At 42.3% G+C, this 17,216-nt stretch overlaps 1 protein-coding gene, 1 non-coding gene and 1 gene segment (V, D, J or C); 2 read left to right on the top strand and 1 right to left on the bottom strand.

Annotated features, from left to right (window-relative positions):
- LOC144482803 (uncharacterized) overlaps positions 1-17,216 on the top strand; it is a 327,339-nt gene that overhangs the window by 154,187 nt on the left and 155,936 nt on the right. The gene's annotated exons all lie outside the window — the stretch shown is intronic.
- On the top strand, positions 3,025-3,097 carry trnar-acg (transfer RNA arginine (anticodon ACG)). Its single transcript has one exon. It is a non-coding gene; the product is annotated as a tRNA-Arg (tRNA).
- On the bottom strand, positions 11,574-12,126 carry LOC144482711 (T cell receptor alpha variable 38-1-like). The segment is given in 2 exon segments: positions 11,574-11,959; positions 12,081-12,126. Coding segments are annotated over 2 exon segments (432 nt in total).

The raw sequence follows: 17,216 nt of genomic DNA, 5'->3' as shown, positions 1-17,216 counted from the left end.
ACAGAACAAGACACACATGCTGCCGAAAAATATAAATTGCGGCTCTTTAGACACGGTCTTTGTGACTGTTGATATTTATTTGGGAAAATGATGCTAAATCTGTGAAAATCATGGCTGGAGTTCGCTGTTCAAATCCTGGGACGACAAAATCGGGAGAACGCCCATAGTTTGGACAAATTGGTTACAAATCAGAATAGTGTCAGGGATTAATAGACTAATTTGGTTTCTTTGGCTTATAACAAGGAAGGTACGAAAAGTAACTTTATTGACCTGTTCAGAATGTTGCCCTTTTCAGAGGGTAAAATGTGGTATTATAACTCAATTTTAAAGTCACCTGTTCTTCTGTTTTAACTGCTGCGGACCGCGGCTGAGTGACAGAGTCTCCATGAGCCACATCTGGAAAAGTTTGCCTTTTCCAGAAGAGGTAGATTCATGAAAAATGATTCTACACCCGAGGTGCAGTCTCAGATTTGAAAAAGGGAATAAATAAAAACGCGGAAGAATTTATCGTCGGAAATTGTCGAACACAAACATGAGTCTTGAAGATTCATAGGTGAGAAAAAGCTGCATTTTGTAGTTCCATATCTCTGCCACCAGAGGGCAGGACGATACCATGTTGCGTTCAGGCTCAGGGCTATTTGCAGTCTCCAGTCGTGGCCAGTAACATTATTGAGAAAATGTAATTAAAAGAGCAAATGTCGGAACAGAAATATTTTAGCATTGATAGCAAACTTATATTGTTTCACGAGATATATTATGAGTTTTCAAAGTTGCTATTACTGTTGGTATACTGCAAATAGTCTCGTTCGTTCAGCTTGGCACTCGGCATTCTTTGTGTACCCTGACGGGTAATATGTGTACTTCATAGACAAAAGCGCCCAGTCGAGTTAGCAATATTGGGCGGATATTTTGCTGGAGCTTTAAGTCCACAAATGCTGATGTGGTGGATTATTTCAACAATGTCGGCTTTCACCAGAGATGGCTAAACTGCATTGGCGAAAGAGAAATGAGCTATATTTTGCTTACGCTTGCTTTTGGGTAGGTTGGTTGGTCGAAGAGCATGATTATTGCTTCGGGTATTTTAGTCGATGAGACATGCGGGAGGTTCCGGGTTCAAATCCTAGACGAGCCCTTTAATTGCCTCCTTTTGACCAAGCCAGGTATTGTGATTTGTTTCGGGTGCAAACGGCGGGATTGCTTTCCGCTGGCCAACTCCGAAAAAGGATCATAGAGGCACAAAGTTTTACAGAACGGAAAGGGGCCCTTCGGCCCATCGTGTCCGGGTTGGCCATCTGACATCTGGACTGGAAACGTTAACTCTGTTTCTCGCTCCGCAGATACTGCCAGAACTACTGAAATAACCCAGCATTTTCTGTTTTTATTTCAGATTTACAGAATCTGCAGTATACTGCATTATATACAAGCACATATATAAAGCCTAACAGAAGGCAGCATACTATATAACTATCTATCTAGATAGATCACTATTGGAGGAAACCGGAGCACCCGGAGGAAACGACAGGGAGAAAGTGCAAACTCCACACATACTGTGACCCGAGGTCAAGAATTGAACCTGGGACCCTGGCGCTGTGAGGCAGCAGTGCTAACCCAAAATGCATCTTCCCAGAAACAGCCAGGGTCTATAAGAAATGCATTTGCCAGCGTTGGACACCTAACCGTTTGATATCTGCACTCCAGATGGGACTCGAGTACACAACCCGTGGTTTATAAAGCCAGTATCTTACCCATTACGGCAATGGGGTTGCATTCGTGCTATTGCTGCAGCTTGTAAAAGCTGCAAATCTTCATCATCACAGATAGTGACTAAGCCAGGAATCGAAACAACGTACTTGGCATGCTGAGGCAGCAGATCTAACCATTGTGGCGTCCTCTCCCACAAAATTCTATGAGATTCTATAAATTGCAGATTTTGTTTATTTCTTTGCGGTGCAGATGAAGGGATTGGTTCTCATGGGGTTTAGTTTGAGAACCTGAGCACAAACTGCGGGGAATCTATCAGCACAACACACTCGATAGACAATCAAGATACGTTCAACAGGGTTGGCTATGCAACTGGGCATTCATTTTATCCCCATTCACCTCTTCAGCTGACCCCATGACTGCGGGTTCGGGGAACTGGCTGGATGTTTCTTTTTGTTCATGTGGGTGTCGCTTGGTTAGATCAGCATGGACTGCCCATCAGTAATTACCCTTGAGAATGTGGTGGTGACCTGTCTTCTTGAAACGTTGCAGTGTATTTGTGTAGGTACACCCACAGTGCTGTTAGGGAGAGAATTCCAGGAATTTATCCCAATGACAGTGAAGGAACGGTGATATATTTCCAAATCAGAATGCTGAGTGACTTGAGTTGGGGGGGGGGGGGGGGGGAAGGGGGTATGCAGTGGATCGGGGGAATGGGGGCAAACCTGCCAGTGGTAGTGGTCTTGGGTTTTGAAGGTGCTGTCTAATGTGCGTTTGGTGAATTCCTGCATCCTCCAGACAAGTGGAAAGTATTCTGTCACACTCCTGATTTGTGCCTTGTAGATCGTGGTCTGTTTTTTGGGAGTCAGGAGGTGAGTTATTCGCCGCAGGTTTCTCAGCCTCTGACCTGCTCTTGTAGCCACCTCGAACTGATAAAATGTCTCCTGAGTCACAATAAGCGCATCTTCTTTCCTGTTCATTTTGTTGTGAATTTTCAGCACTTCTCTTTTTCCCTGAATGTATTTTTAGGCATAAGTAAGAGCCAATGTCTTTGATTGTAAGATATTCTACTCGGGTAATGTTCGGCAGTGGATTCACAGAGGGAGTAGTTAGGGGTTGAGTCGTGTTACTGTCGCTGGAAATTAAACGCAGAGAAGCAGGCTGAATTCCAACACAGCAGATTGACTGAATTCAAGGGCCATTAGGGATGGCAGTAAATAAAATATGAATTAAGCAACCTCTCCTCACTTAAACGTATTGGTTTCTGCCCGGCTTTGAACCGTCTGGCCAATATGTAGCAAATGTTGCAAATTCCCCATATGTGGGCCAGTGGCGCAATGGATAACGCGTCTGACTACGGATTAGAAGATTCCAGGTTCGACTCCTGGCTGGCTCGGTGTAAATTTTTAAAATAGTTCGTAAACTCCATTTCAGTTTCGATGAAAAAATGTATTTTCAGTAACTTTAAACCAATTCAGACAAATGTTTACTCAATCCAGTCACCTTCGATGAAGAAATTTATCTTAGGTCATTAATTTTCAAAAGAAAGTTGGCCATTTTAAGTAAGATTCCACTGATAAACTTTCATTGAGTATGTTTAAATTATTTTCTTTAAATTACGAATTTTCGTGAAATTATTTGGAACAAGTATTTTAAGCTATCTTTTAAAAAGTTGGGAATTTCTAGATAAATAACGTGGAAATCTTACATTTTTGAAAATGGTGAAAATAGTTTCTAATAAGTTGATGAAAATTTGTAAAACTCTGCGAAGGAATTTAATTTAAATATCTTTCATAGAAAGAAGTTCACAAAATACTCAAGTTCCATCGAAATGTTTTTTCAAAAGTTGAGAAATTCTAGTTAAATTCCATTGAGGAATTTCTTTGAAGTAAGTTTCGTTTAGAAAAGTTAAAATTAGCGAGGTTTATGACCCTGCGATTATTCTCCATTTGAGCGAAGAAGATTGAGGAGTGATTTAATCGAGGTGGACTAAATTAGGATAAGTTTTGAGGGGGAAGAGGCAAATTTAAAGATTTTTGGCAAGGCAGAGAAGATTTGGAAGGAACATTTTTCCGCAGCGAGCACTAAGAACCAGAAACTCATTGCCTACGAGTGTTAGATGCAGTTAATTTAGATAAATATAAATTCTGAGGCCGGAGATGGATTTCCTGAGAAAAGAGATGTTTCCAGGAACATTCTGAGGCAAGTATAAAGTTTATTTATTAGTCACAAGTAGGCTTACATTCACACTGAAATTAAGTTACTGTGAAAATCCCCGAGTCACCACACTCCAACGCCTGTTCAGAATCTCCTCGATGATATTGAATCTGGAAGATCAATCTATGGAACCATACCCCTTCCCCCTCCACCGCCCCCACCCGCTGCTGTGATGTTTGATAAGAACCCCGCTGATGTTAAATGCGAGGCATCCCAAAATCAAAAAAAGGTATTTTGGGACATTGGTTCTTAGTTGTGTATGTTTTCAATTTGATATAATATGAAAAGAGATATGCAAAATATTGAAACTATCGAATTGGAACTTCCGACATTGTTACAACAACATTAACTGTTTCCCCTCACGGCCATCACCTCCCACGCTGTGTAAGGGGCCAATATTGCAGTGAATTCTCGTCTCTCTAAAAAACAACTTGACTGATTCGCTGAAGCTGCTCTGACGTAATGAATTGGAGATCAAAGGGTCTGTGAGCTGATTGGATGAATTGGCCATGATGTGGAGTTGCCTGCGTTGGACTGGGGTAGGCACAATGAGTCGTCTCACAACACCAGGTTAAAATTGGTAGCACGAGCTTTCGGAGCGCTGCGCCTTCATCAGGTGACGGATGAATTGGAGAACAGGAGGCCGTGGAGCGGATGAGACGTCACCAGTTGATTCTTTCAGGAATGAACCAATCGCTGGAGAGACCGGATATATATGAATATCTTCACAGAAACAATTACAGATTCACCCATTCTGTTTAATTCCGCAATAAACTTGCTGCTAACATGTAGGGTCTCGTTTTGTATTAAGTTCTCACTGTTTCAGCTCTCTTACTTGGTCAGTCAAAAATTTACACAATCTTCCTCTTGCAAGCAACTTCGACATTAATTTAATTTCGCTTTGTTGCAAATTACAATGTGATCCGTTCCCTAATGCTATTATTTACAATCAAATGATAATGACATCTTAACGCTTGATGTTTCTAAATTTCTGCAGGTGTCATTGCTGCAGACTCGATCTCACAGGAGCCGGTGATAGCGATGTTTTCTGTAAAATAAGAAATGCTGATTTTTTTTGACGCACTGAAAGGAAAGAAACGTTTCGATTTTGACACCGTGCGCATATTCGCATCTCGTTCAGTCTGCAGCAGAATTGAATGGGTTTATAGGTGCAGACTAACATAGTTAATCACCACCTGAAGCATGTCTCATAGTAGTGTGTGCTCAAAAAGACAGACACAAGTGATACTGCAAGTGGACGAGAGGAAATGGCGCATATTTCCCAGAATATTTTTTTTAAAATCGTTCGTCATAAAAAAGAAATAGGAAAAAAACACTCAGCCAGATGAGGAAATCGAGACTCAGCGCGGAAATACTGGACTTTCCTGTAGATGGCCGGAATTTATACACCTGAATGTTTCAGGCCCAAAATAAAAAAGGCCAAGTGTAACTAACAGATATGTTTTCAACCTCTTCCATTTAAATGTTGTTGACTTTGTTTAAACGCTGACTATAGTCAATCGCAAAATTGCGATCTCTATTATCCGGTGACTCGATTCCTTCTGTTGGTCAGTTATGTTTGCAATTCAATGATGTTCAATTTCAGAGATATTCAATTCATAATGAAGACATATGTGTTAAATAATGCATTGATACTAAATATTGAAACAAATACTGAGTACAATGGGCTTTGATAAAGTGCCATCTGGATCTGAAACGTCAGCTCCTTTCTCTCCTCACAGATGCTGCCAGACCACGTGAGATTTTCCAGCATTTTCTCTTTTGTTTTCTGATTCCAGCATCCTCAGTAATTTGCTTTTATTAATGAGCACAATCGGTTGAGAATTTTCAATGGACGATGAGAATGGATGCATTAATGAATGAGCAGAAATCATTGGTCCCGTAGATATTTGCCAAACGAACGCTTTTAAATTTTGAAGTTCAAGATAATGCGAGCAATCAGATTGAAAGTAACGGTTTTCTTCCTGAAACAAGTGACATGGGCTCTCAGTCAAACCATTGGAACCTGCAGAAACACAGCGCAGTTAACATTGCAGATAGATAGATTTGCTGGAGTTTGCTGCCAGCTGTTTCTATAGTGGTTATCACGTTCGCCTCACACGCAAAAGGTCCCCGGGGGGAAACGTTCATTAAGTTTTCTCATGTCGGGTGAAGAAATCTGCATGATTTCAGTTCGTTGCTCAACATTATCCGAACTTTGATGTGACAGCCAAATTATTTTTGCTCTAACCTGAGCCTCAAATGCTTTCTGTAAAATAAGAAATGCTGATATCTCTTGACGCACTGACAGGAAAGAAACCTTTCGACTTTGACAACGTGTACATATTCGCATGTCGTTCAGTCTACAACCGAATTTAATGGGTCTATCAGTGCAGAATGACATAATCACCATCTGGAACATGACAAATAGTAGTGTGTGCTCAAAAAGACAGACACAAGTGATACTGTAAGTAAACCAGAGGAAATGGCGCACATTTCCCAGAAGAGTTTTTATATCGTTCTTCATAGCAAAAAATTGGAAAAGCCACTGAGACAGATGAGGAAATCGAGACTCAGTGCGGATCTACTGGACTTTCCCATAGATGGCCGGAATTCATGCGTCTGAATGTTTCGCGCCCATGACAAAAAAAGGCTCAAGTGTAACTAAGAGATAATTCTTCAATCCCTTCCATTTAAATGTAATTGACTTTGTTTAAAAGCTGACTATGGTCATTCTCAAAATTGCGATCTGTATTACCCGGTGACTCGATTCATTTGGTGGTCAGTTATGTTTGCAATTGAGTGATATTCAATTTCAGAGATATTCAATTCATCATGAAGACGTGCGTTAAATAATGCGTTGATACTAAATATTGAAACAAATACTGAGTACAATTGTACAATGAGCGTTGATGAAGTGTCATCTGGACACGAAACGTCAGCTCCTTTCTCTTCTTACAGATGCTTGTGAGGTTTTCCAGCATTTCCTCTTTTGGTTTCAGATTCCAGCATCCTCAGTAATTTGCTTTTATTACTGAGTACAATTGGTTGAGATTATTCGAAGAAAGATGAAAATTAATGAATGAGCCGAAATCTTTGCTCCCTTAGAAAAATGATGGACGAACGCTTTTAAACTTTGACGTTAAAGTTAAGTTGAGCAATCAGGTTGAAAGTAACGGTTGTCTTCCGATTTAAGTGACATTGGCTCTCAGTCGAACAATTGGAATCTGCAGCAACACAGCGCAGTTGAACATTGCAGACAGGCCCATTTGTTTTAAGCTGTTGCCAGCTGTTTCTGTATTGTAGTGGTTATCACGTTCGCCTCACATGCGAAAGGGCCGCGGTTCGAAACATTCCTTAAACTTTTTCATGTCGAGTGGGCAAAATCCGTATGATTGCAGTTCGTTGCTCAAAATTATCCGAATCTCGATGTTGGAACCATATTATCTTTGCTCTGACCTCGGCAAATATTAACCGTAAAATAATTAATGCTGATAGTTTTTTGACAGACTCATTGTACAACAGAATTTAATGGGATTATAGGTGCAGACTAACATCGTGAATCACCATCTGAAACTTTTCTAATAGAAGACTGACACAAGTGATATTGTAAGTGATCTATGGGAAATGGCGCATATTTGCCAGAAGATTCTTTTTTTTAAATCGTTCTTCACAACAAAGAAATAGGGGGGAAAAACACTCAGGCAGATGAGGGAATCGAGACTCATTGCGGATCTACTGGACTTTCCTATAAAAGTGCATCACCCACCCTCCGCCTCAACAGTGGAACTAAATGAGCCAAAACCTGAAATGTGAACTTGAATGTATATCTGTGCGACCGATGAGCGGAAATGGCAACTTAGATGACAGAATGACAGGTTTTCTGACAGATGTCACTTTCCATCAGCCCTCCAATCAAAATCACTAAAATCGATGACCTGATTATCACTTTGTTCTTTGTGGAGTTTGAAGCGCACCTATTAACTGCCAAGACTCCTATATTAAGACAGTGATGAAAATTCGAAGACTTCTTTGGGTGTAAAGTTCTTTGTGAAGTCCTGATGTCATGAACGGCGGTATATAAATGGAAGTCTTCCTTTATTGCCTTTGAGAGACAGCGTGCGAATCAGAATCAGAAGATGCGATGGAAACGTTTACACTGAGTGCATTTTAACCGTTACATCAAACTCAATATCAGGAGTTTCTTACTCAGTATCTTTCGGAATCTGTACATCTTCGTGTCACTCTATAGCTCTTCACCTCGACAACCCTATCTCTGAACTTATTGTGTCCCTCACCATGTCTCTGCACCGGGAAGGAAGATAGTGGAAGAAATATGCAGACAAATTATGCAACAATAGTAATGGAGATTTATATTGTCTCGTATTAATTCTATGCAAGAAGTCGGTAAAGGAGGTAACCGAATAGCTTCTACGATTGGTTTCAGATGCTTATATAATCCGAAATGTTGGAAGAAACACCAACAAGGGAAGATTTGCTATTGTATCTTGTAGTCGGGAAGAAAGCAGATCAGATCCGAGAAATAACTGGAGGGGAACGTTCAGCAATACAGATCATACTTCCTCATTAAGAGGTTCGAGATGAGTAAGTGTTTGACGGAAATCAGCTAACCACTTGATTCAGTGACAGGTATCCTGAATGGTACACAGTGAACCAGAATGTTTGAGTGATTCAGGTAGATGACTGAAAATTCAATAAATAAACTCTCATGTCTGTTTGAGCTACATTGCTGGAAGTAAGCTTACCAGCGCTGCTCCAATTACGTTTGCATAAGGAATATGGAGTTTAGGGAATGCAGTTGATAAAAAGATCAATAATTGTCTTCGAATCCATACAGTGTAAAAGGAGGCCATCAGGCTCTTCGAGTCTGCAGTGACTCTCCGACAGAGTATATTTTCCTGGTCCTCTCCTGCTCCATCACCGTAACCCCACAGATTTCTCGTGGCGATTTATTCTAACCCACAAATATTTGACAAGTTGGCATGCTAAACGCATCTAACCTGCACATCATTGAACTGTCGGAGGAAAGGGGCACCCCACACAGACACTGGGAGCATCTGCAAACTCCACGTAGCCTGGAACTGAACCCGGATTCCTGGAATTATGAGGCAGCAGTGCTAACCACTGTGACACCACTGTACCACTTAATGACAGCCAAGAACGCACGATGGGGTGAATGGCCCATCGCACGATCTGCAGATGTTATGGATTTACAGGATTCCCTTGGTGGTTTACACACTTCGCTGTGCGGATGTGAGCAGTGAGGATAAGGTGGTGCTGCTCCATTGGATGACTGTTGATAAAACGCGAAATGCAGCCATGATCTGCTCCGCTACTTTTACTTTCACCGTCTTTGCCCGGGTGCAGACAGCAGCGGAATGAATCGCTTCAGCAATTGCTGATGGCGAGTAGTGGGGCTGATCAACAAGGAAGGATCACTGCTTAAATCTGGTGAACATTATCCATTTCCAAACAATCCAAGAGCAGAGAACACACGTGATCTTAAATGTATGTCGCTAACTTCAGCTATCTGCTTCTTATTTACACCGCCATTCACATGGTCTCTGGTAATGACGGATTCATTAAATGAGACAAATAGAAAGGACACATTGATTTTCAGGTATGAATGTGAAAACTCCGCAACGACGGTAAGTCACGCCACCTGCTGGTGGTTTCGGGTAGCTTTGTTTGTCGAGTTTGTCAAACTCTGTTGTCACCGCTTGAATTATTTGAATTAATTTCCAGTCATTTGATAGCGATAAGGAGGTTTACAAAAAATGAGAGGTTGGTATAACAGAGAGACGGAAGCAATGAGACAGAGTTATGAGGAAAGTCGTATAAGACACAGAAGGAACCAGAAAATGCGATTCTTTACAGCTCTCATTTATTGGCGGGGAATATCCATCAGTTCCGGCAGAGTAGCCAATCCTGTCTCTGGGAAATGCCCCTCAGTTCCTCAAAAAATAAAACCAGATTATAACAGGGGCTACCCTTTACACTGGATTGGAATCACCGGCAGAATTAGAGCATTTTGTTACTTCGTATCGAGATGTATACCCGGAAACCATGTGTTCTCCATGCTCCTTACTGATTATAATGATCTTGCTGCCCGGCGGGTCCATTATTAAATGGTAACCATGTCATCCAGTGGTTATTTTTAAACCCTGACTTTTGAACCAATCTGTATTTGTGTGACATGAATGAGTGGCAAAACTTCAGTGTTCCAGGCTCATTTCGAATTGACAATTCGGGAAGGACAGTGTGGACTGGACTGCCGTTACTTGATAATCTACACTACCCCAGCTCTCCTCTGGTACATGCAGTTTTCCGGGGAAGCCCCGAGATATTTGCTGAAGAAATATAGCTTAGGGGGTGAACAAAGGTCCCCAAACCGAGGTTCTCTGCAGATTTGCTGAAGGGAAACAAAACAGTTCCTTTATATCTTCTGTCGAATAGTGCCGTGTATTTCCGTGCGATGGAGCACACATAGATACATGGAGCGGATCCAGTAGACGAAACTCCCCAGAATTGGAGTTCCAGTTGGTGGCCAGAGGATGGCGCTGTCACACCAATAAATAGGGACAAGAATTAAACTCAGTGAGAGTCACAGGAATCTTCCGAAAAGAACAAAATATAATCCCCCATAAGAAGAGGTGAAGGACACGTTCGGAATTGTATTAGTTGGTTTTAACTCGCGTTCATAATTAAACTCGCCTTTATAAATCTATTTGATCTATTTCGTTCACTTAGTGTTTTGAAGCTGTTTCCGTGCCTCTCTGTAACATTAAACAAGTCTTCCTCATCTCCCTTTTTAGATTTCTGGAGCCTTTGGCCCGAGACCAGTTCTCTGGTTTTTTTGATCAGAGTGTGCTGTTGCGTAAGAAACAATTTATGAAAAATGAACAGATTTCAGAACTCATTGACTTTGATCATTCAATTGAATTTCACAATGTTTCCCAAACAGTATTCAAATATTCATCTGATTTACAGAATCAAGGAGCAGCGACAAACAGTTGAACAAGCCAGATATGATAAGAAGTTTAATGCTACCCTGGTATCAGGTGAAGACAGTCAGGGAGATGTGGAAATTGGCTGCTCGGATTTGTTTGAGAAATCAAAGTCACAACATTATGAAATGTGTTCAGGGTGTGCAAGCTGTCTGGAATGTAGCAATATTGATCAAATAAACGCTATGAACAGCTCACCCTCAAAGGCCCAGAAACTGAAAAGGGAGATGGAGCGAGTGGTGTTCAATATGGTAAGCAGGCATGGAAAAATAAGGAAAGGACAAATAGGGACTTCGGGATCAGAGGACGTCACACAAACATGGAGAACTGTCCGTCTGCTGTGTGTGTGGCGCTTCACGGCCAGGTTTGACGGATGTTTGGGATTTTATCACCCAGGGCTGATTTTAGAGGAAAACAGAGTTGATTAGCAGCAGAAGGGACGATTTAATTGACACATTCATTATGTGATGGACTTGTCGGCCTAAAACGGTTCTGCAGTTTGTTTTCTCGGCCTCTCCTGGAAACAGTTCGGTGACAGTTGATCCGAGATGAATGTGGTTTCCTGTCGGTTTGTGTTTGAGCGGCTGACAGCGCCGCTGCTCATTGTGGCTGCATCTGCCAGAAGTTCTATACAGCAGCGAGGAGCTCTGACTTATCCTGCTGAGACAGTTTTTGTACAGGAGTCAGGCTGCTTTCCATCACTGTGAGGCTGAAAGCGCAGTAATACACGGCCGCGTCAGACAACTGCAGATCCGAGATAGTCAAACTGATGGATTTCTTCGGGGTTTGGAGGTCAGTCGAGAAACGGATTTTCGCAAAATCTGCTTTATCTTCATCACCCCCCGAGTACTTCCACAGTATGTACTCGGGCTGGGAGTCTGGATGCTGTCGATACCAGTATAAATAATAGCTGGTTTCTGCAGTATCATAGTTGCAGTATAATGTCACCACGTCTCCTTCTGGCTTAACATCTGAGGACAGCGGCTGAGTGACAGAATCTCCATGGGTCAGACCTGGAAAATATGTTCACATAGATAAAGAAAAGAGTGATGTGTACTCAACAGTAAGATCCCCCCCCCCCCCCCCCCCCCCAAGTTTTGGAAATGAGAAAACTAACGTGATGCCCAGAAATACCTGTTAGAAATGCCCCCCACACAATCCAAATGACGAGTATCTTCATTGTCTCTGTCCGCTCTGTGAAAGCGGAATTGGTTATTTGAAGACACCCATTCTAAATCCCCACCCTTAATAATCTGACGACATTTCTCAGAGGCTCATGCGTCAGTTCCGTGTCTCGCCAGTGGCACCGTGAGATTGGTAACTGCTCAGATGACTATCAGTGAATAGAAGCTCCCCAACCTGTACTACATTCGGTGTCACTGTTGGGCGAATTGTTCCGCTTTGGAAACGGGATGTCAAGAAAAAAACCTTCATTTTGTTATTGGAACGGAGGAGCAAGGAGTGTTGATACATTTGGTGGATTTCCAATCAATGTTCTGTGCACATTCTCTTAATTTTAGCATCCAAGCATTAGTGCCTGAGTCTCAGTGAGAGTCCAGAGAACGGTGGAGGCTGTGGGCCACTGAATAATTTTAAAACTGAGTGAAACCAACATTTTAACGAAAATGTATGCCACGGTTCAAGAGGATCAAGGCAGAAAAGTGGATTTAAACGGAAAATCAGATGAACTGTAATCTGACTGAATGTTAGAGCAGATTTGCAGGCAGCCTAATTTTTATGTTCGAATGTTGAGATATCGGTGGATGGGCTGTGAATACCATGCAATCTTCTTTGTTTTACTGAAGGTACAGAGAAATCAATCAATGAAGTCTAGTTGCCTGTATATTATTCCTGAGATAATGTAAAGCGTGTACTGTGGGTGCTGTCCTGAAAGCTGGCCATGCACTGTTGGAGAACAGATATCCACTCCATCTGACGAAGGAGCTGTGCTCCGAAAGCTTATGGTATTTGCTACCAAATAAACCTGTTGGACTTTAACCTGGTGTTGTGAGACTTCTTACTGTCTGAAATCAGCAGGGTTAGGATATGAAATTGTCATGGTGCAGCTAATTGTGACATTGCCGTTTCTTCAAAGGTCCACTCAGAGACAACCCGATGCACTGTGTGGTTGTGATCCCATTCTGATATAATGTACTGGGAAGAGTCAACTTTAAGAACTTGCGCTTTTTCTTATTAATTATTATCAACATGGGGGTCACTGGACAAGTAGTTCAAGGGCCCAGAGTAATGCTTTGGGAAAATTAGTTCAATTCCCACCATATCAAATCGTTATATTTCAATTCGATTTTGGAGAAAAATGGTCAAAATTTAAATTTAGAAAAGTCAAGGTTAAATTTAAATGTGATGAATTGATATTGAAAGCTAGTCGCATTGATGGTGCTGGAACGCTTTCACTGCAAATCCACCTAGTTCACTAATGCACTTTGTGGAAGGAAATATGCCATCCTAGCGAGGCCTGGAATGTGTGTGATTGCAGAATAACAACAATATAACGAATTCTCAAATATCCCAGCCCGGTTCGAGGACAAAAGGTGATGGACAGAAATATTGTCTTGTCACCGACGCCCAATTAATATTTTTTAAAAAGAGTTCATATCATTTGAATAATGGCAATGCCTGAGTTACAGCGGTCAGGAGAACAGCATATTCTTTACTTTCAATTGGGAAGGAAACGCTAAGTGAGAAGTGAGAAAATTGATGAGGAGAGGTCCGTTGTGGTTCTGCTTCCTTCTCCCCGAGTCTATGACTCTACATTTCGGAAAAAATCCCCGTAACACTAAGGGGCAATTTAGCATGACCAATGCACCTAACCTGCAAATTTTTGGACTGTGGGAGGAAACCGTAGCATCTGGAGAATACCCAGGTAGACACGGAGAGAACGTGCAAACTCCGCACAGACAGTCATCCAAGGCCGGAATTGTATCTGGGTTCCTTGCGCTGTAAGGCAGCAATGATAACCACTGTGCCACCGTGCCGCTCATTTAGTAATGCAGGACACGTGAGGTGGGCCAGAGAGAGGGGGCGACACAGAGCAGAACAAATAGACTGTGGACTTTGTTGCCAATAGCAACGGTATGCCAATGGTACCAGAGACATTGTCCGTGTCATTTCAAGTTTGGAGAAACATGTGACGACTGCGCCCTCTGACGGTGACTCAGGGTACGTGACACTGTCCGCAAGCGCAAGGTTGTCGATGGGCAGACTCCAGCGGTCTTTTATTGAGAGACGTGTTTTCAAACAATTCAACTATGTAAACACACGCGAGGGAAATATAAATGAATTGAAAGAACAGTGCATTCTGTGTCATTTCTGAATCTCTTCCTTTCTGTCCTCCCCCCATCAGTTGGCTTTGTATTTCGCACTCGTAATGTCTCACTTTCTTTCATTTCTCCTTCCAGACTTTTCAAATTGGTTGTCCTCTGCCAGTAATCCTAAGCAGAAAACGATTTCCAGAATTTTGACGCAAGGAACGGCGATATGGTTCAAAATGAGGATGGTGTGTGGCTTGAAGTGGTGCCGCAGAATGTGGTGTTCTTGTGCATCTGTTCCTCTTCTCCTTAGAGATGAAAGAGATTCCGGATTTCGAAGGTGCTATCGAAGCAGGCCTGGCGGGTTAATTTAATCAAAGTTTCAAGTACATACATTAACTTATAATGGAAGAACAAAGAACAAAGAACAATACAGCACAGGAACAGGCCCTTCGGCCCTCCAAGCCCGCGCCGCTCCCCGGTCCAGGATTGAATCCTGAATCCAGGATCCCCGCCCAATTTTCCAGCCTATCTACATCCTAATATCCTATCCACCGAGCTGTCCCTCACAGCTACGATGCTTTGTTCATCACAACCTATTAACTCACCCCCACCCGCCCATTCCAGACCATGTGATCTCCAGGGAGAGGCGAAAACCCAGAGTGAAAACCCCAGGGCCAATATGGGGAAAAAAAAATCTGGGAAATTCCTCTCCGACCCCCTGAGGCGATCGAAACGAGTCCAGGAGATCACACTGGCCCTGATCGGAAAATGCTTCCCAACCCTATTCATTTCCACTTCTAGACTGTGGTTTTGTTGGTTAACAAATAAGGATCATTGGACACCGTTATTTTTAAGAAGGTTTGTTTACTGATGAGAAACGTTGCGCAAACCTGGTTATCCAGATTGCCGAGTGACATTGATTTATAGAGTCCACTCTCTAAGCCTCTTGTGTCGTCCACCTCCTCCTCTTCCAGTTACCATGCCCGAAGAGGGCATTGGTGACCATGGATGTCCATTTGATCGCTCTGTGATTTCAAAGTACTCCAGCGGTCTGTCATTGACTTCTGCAGTATCGTTGACCAGGTATCGGTTCCGTTCCCATCACCTGCCATCAGCAATACCGAAAGGATTTACAGGCTGATAATCAACGTGTTGACCTCGTTAAGAACATGACCATCAAGTTTGGTAGTTTGTGTTCTGTGGAACGAAGGGAACTTGGCGTGTTTGTCCACAGATGTCTGAAAGAGGAAGGGGATGTTAGTAGGGTGGTGAAAAGGGCGTACGTGACACTTCACTTTGTCAATCATGACATAGGTTGCAAAAGCAGGGAACTCATGTTGGAACTGTGCAGAACTTTGGTGAGGCCACAGCTTGAGTACCGTGTGCAGTTCAGGTCGCCACATTCTCGGAAGGATGTGATTGCAATGCAGGGGGTGCAGAAGATATTTACCAGGATACTACCTGGGATAGAACATTTAAGTTATGAAGCAAGGTTGGGTAGGCTTGGCTTGTTTTCGTTGGAGCAGAGAAAACTGAGGGGCGACCTGATCGAGGTGTACAAGATTATGAGATACACGGACAGAGTGGATAAAGAGCAGCTATTCCCCTTAATTGAAGGGTCAGTCATGAGGCAAAATAGGTTCTAGGTGAGGGACAGGAGGTTTCGGGGGAATGTGAGGAAAGCCTGTTTACCCAGAGGGCGGTGACAGTCTGGAGTACGCTGCCTGGGAGGATTGCAAAATCTCTTCCCAGCATTTTCTTCCAAGTCCCGCAGTTTGATTTGAAACAGCACAGCTTCTGTTTGTAGCTTCACCACAGGCTCAAACTTCACCACAGACTCAAACTTCACCACAGACTCAAACTTCACCACAGACTCAAACTTCACACACAGACTCAAACTTCACCACAGACTCAAACTTCACCACAGACTCAAACTTCACCACAGACTCAAACTTCACCACAGACTTAAACTTCACACACAGACTCAAACTTCACCACAGACTCAAACTTCATCCTCTGGGCACATCTGTGAGGAAAACACTTTCTTTCTCTCCTGGGAAATACAGAGACAGAGAAATTCTCTGGAACTGGAATGAGAGCTAAATATACTGAGGGAGAAAATGTTTGTGATTTTGTGGAACCTGTTTTTATTGTCTGAACTTTGTAAAGTGTAATTTATCCTGTCTATTCAAATACTGTTTCTTAATGCATGATTCAGTGATGTTAATTTTAGATTAATTTTTAAAGTAAAATTTTTAAAAAATGAAACATTGTCTTTCAGTTTATTCCATTGGGATTTGTGGGAATTTGTTTATTATAAGGTGACCATGAGGATCGTAACAACATTGATATGTCTGGTGTTGTTATATGGTGCATAAGATGTGGAGATGCCGGTGTTGGACTGAGGTGGGCACAGTAAGAAGTCTCACAACACCTGGTTAAAGTCCAATGGGTTTATTTGGAATCACAAGCTTTCAGAGCGCTGCTCCTTCTCACCTGATGAAGGGGCAGCGCTCTGAAAGCTTGTGATTCCAAATAAACCTGTTGGACTTTAACCTGGTGTTGTGAGACTTCTTACTATATGGTGCATATTAGGTTTGTTATTTATGGATTTGTATTACAGTTGATTGTGTTTAATTCCAGAATAGTATTGTAACTACTCTGTATATTTTCCAGTCAGAGAGTCAGCAGAGCACAAGATAAATCAATTCAGCAGCTTGACTCTGTGCCAAGTCTCTGTCGGGGAATCCACTCAGTGCCATTTTTCCTCGATATCCCTGTTCCCCAGTACGTTTAATTCCTTCAAGTGCCTGACCAAATTTATTTTGAAATCACTGGTCGTCTCCACTTCCACCACTCTCATTGTCAGTGAGTTCCAGAACATGATTGCTTGCTCCCCAAGTCATGTTCTTCCGCACCCATCTGTATCTCTAATCATGTAATAGAGTGCTGAATATTGCATACATTTTTAGTCCACTAAATATGCAAATTTTCTATA

The sequence above is a fragment of the Mustelus asterias genome, unplaced genomic scaffold (genome assembly GCF_964213995.1).
Source record: "Mustelus asterias unplaced genomic scaffold, sMusAst1.hap1.1 HAP1_SCAFFOLD_42, whole genome shotgun sequence".
In the NCBI taxonomy this organism is placed as follows: domain Eukaryota; kingdom Metazoa; phylum Chordata; class Chondrichthyes; order Carcharhiniformes; family Triakidae; genus Mustelus; species Mustelus asterias.
This window is presented reverse-complemented; position numbering and strand designations above follow the sequence as displayed.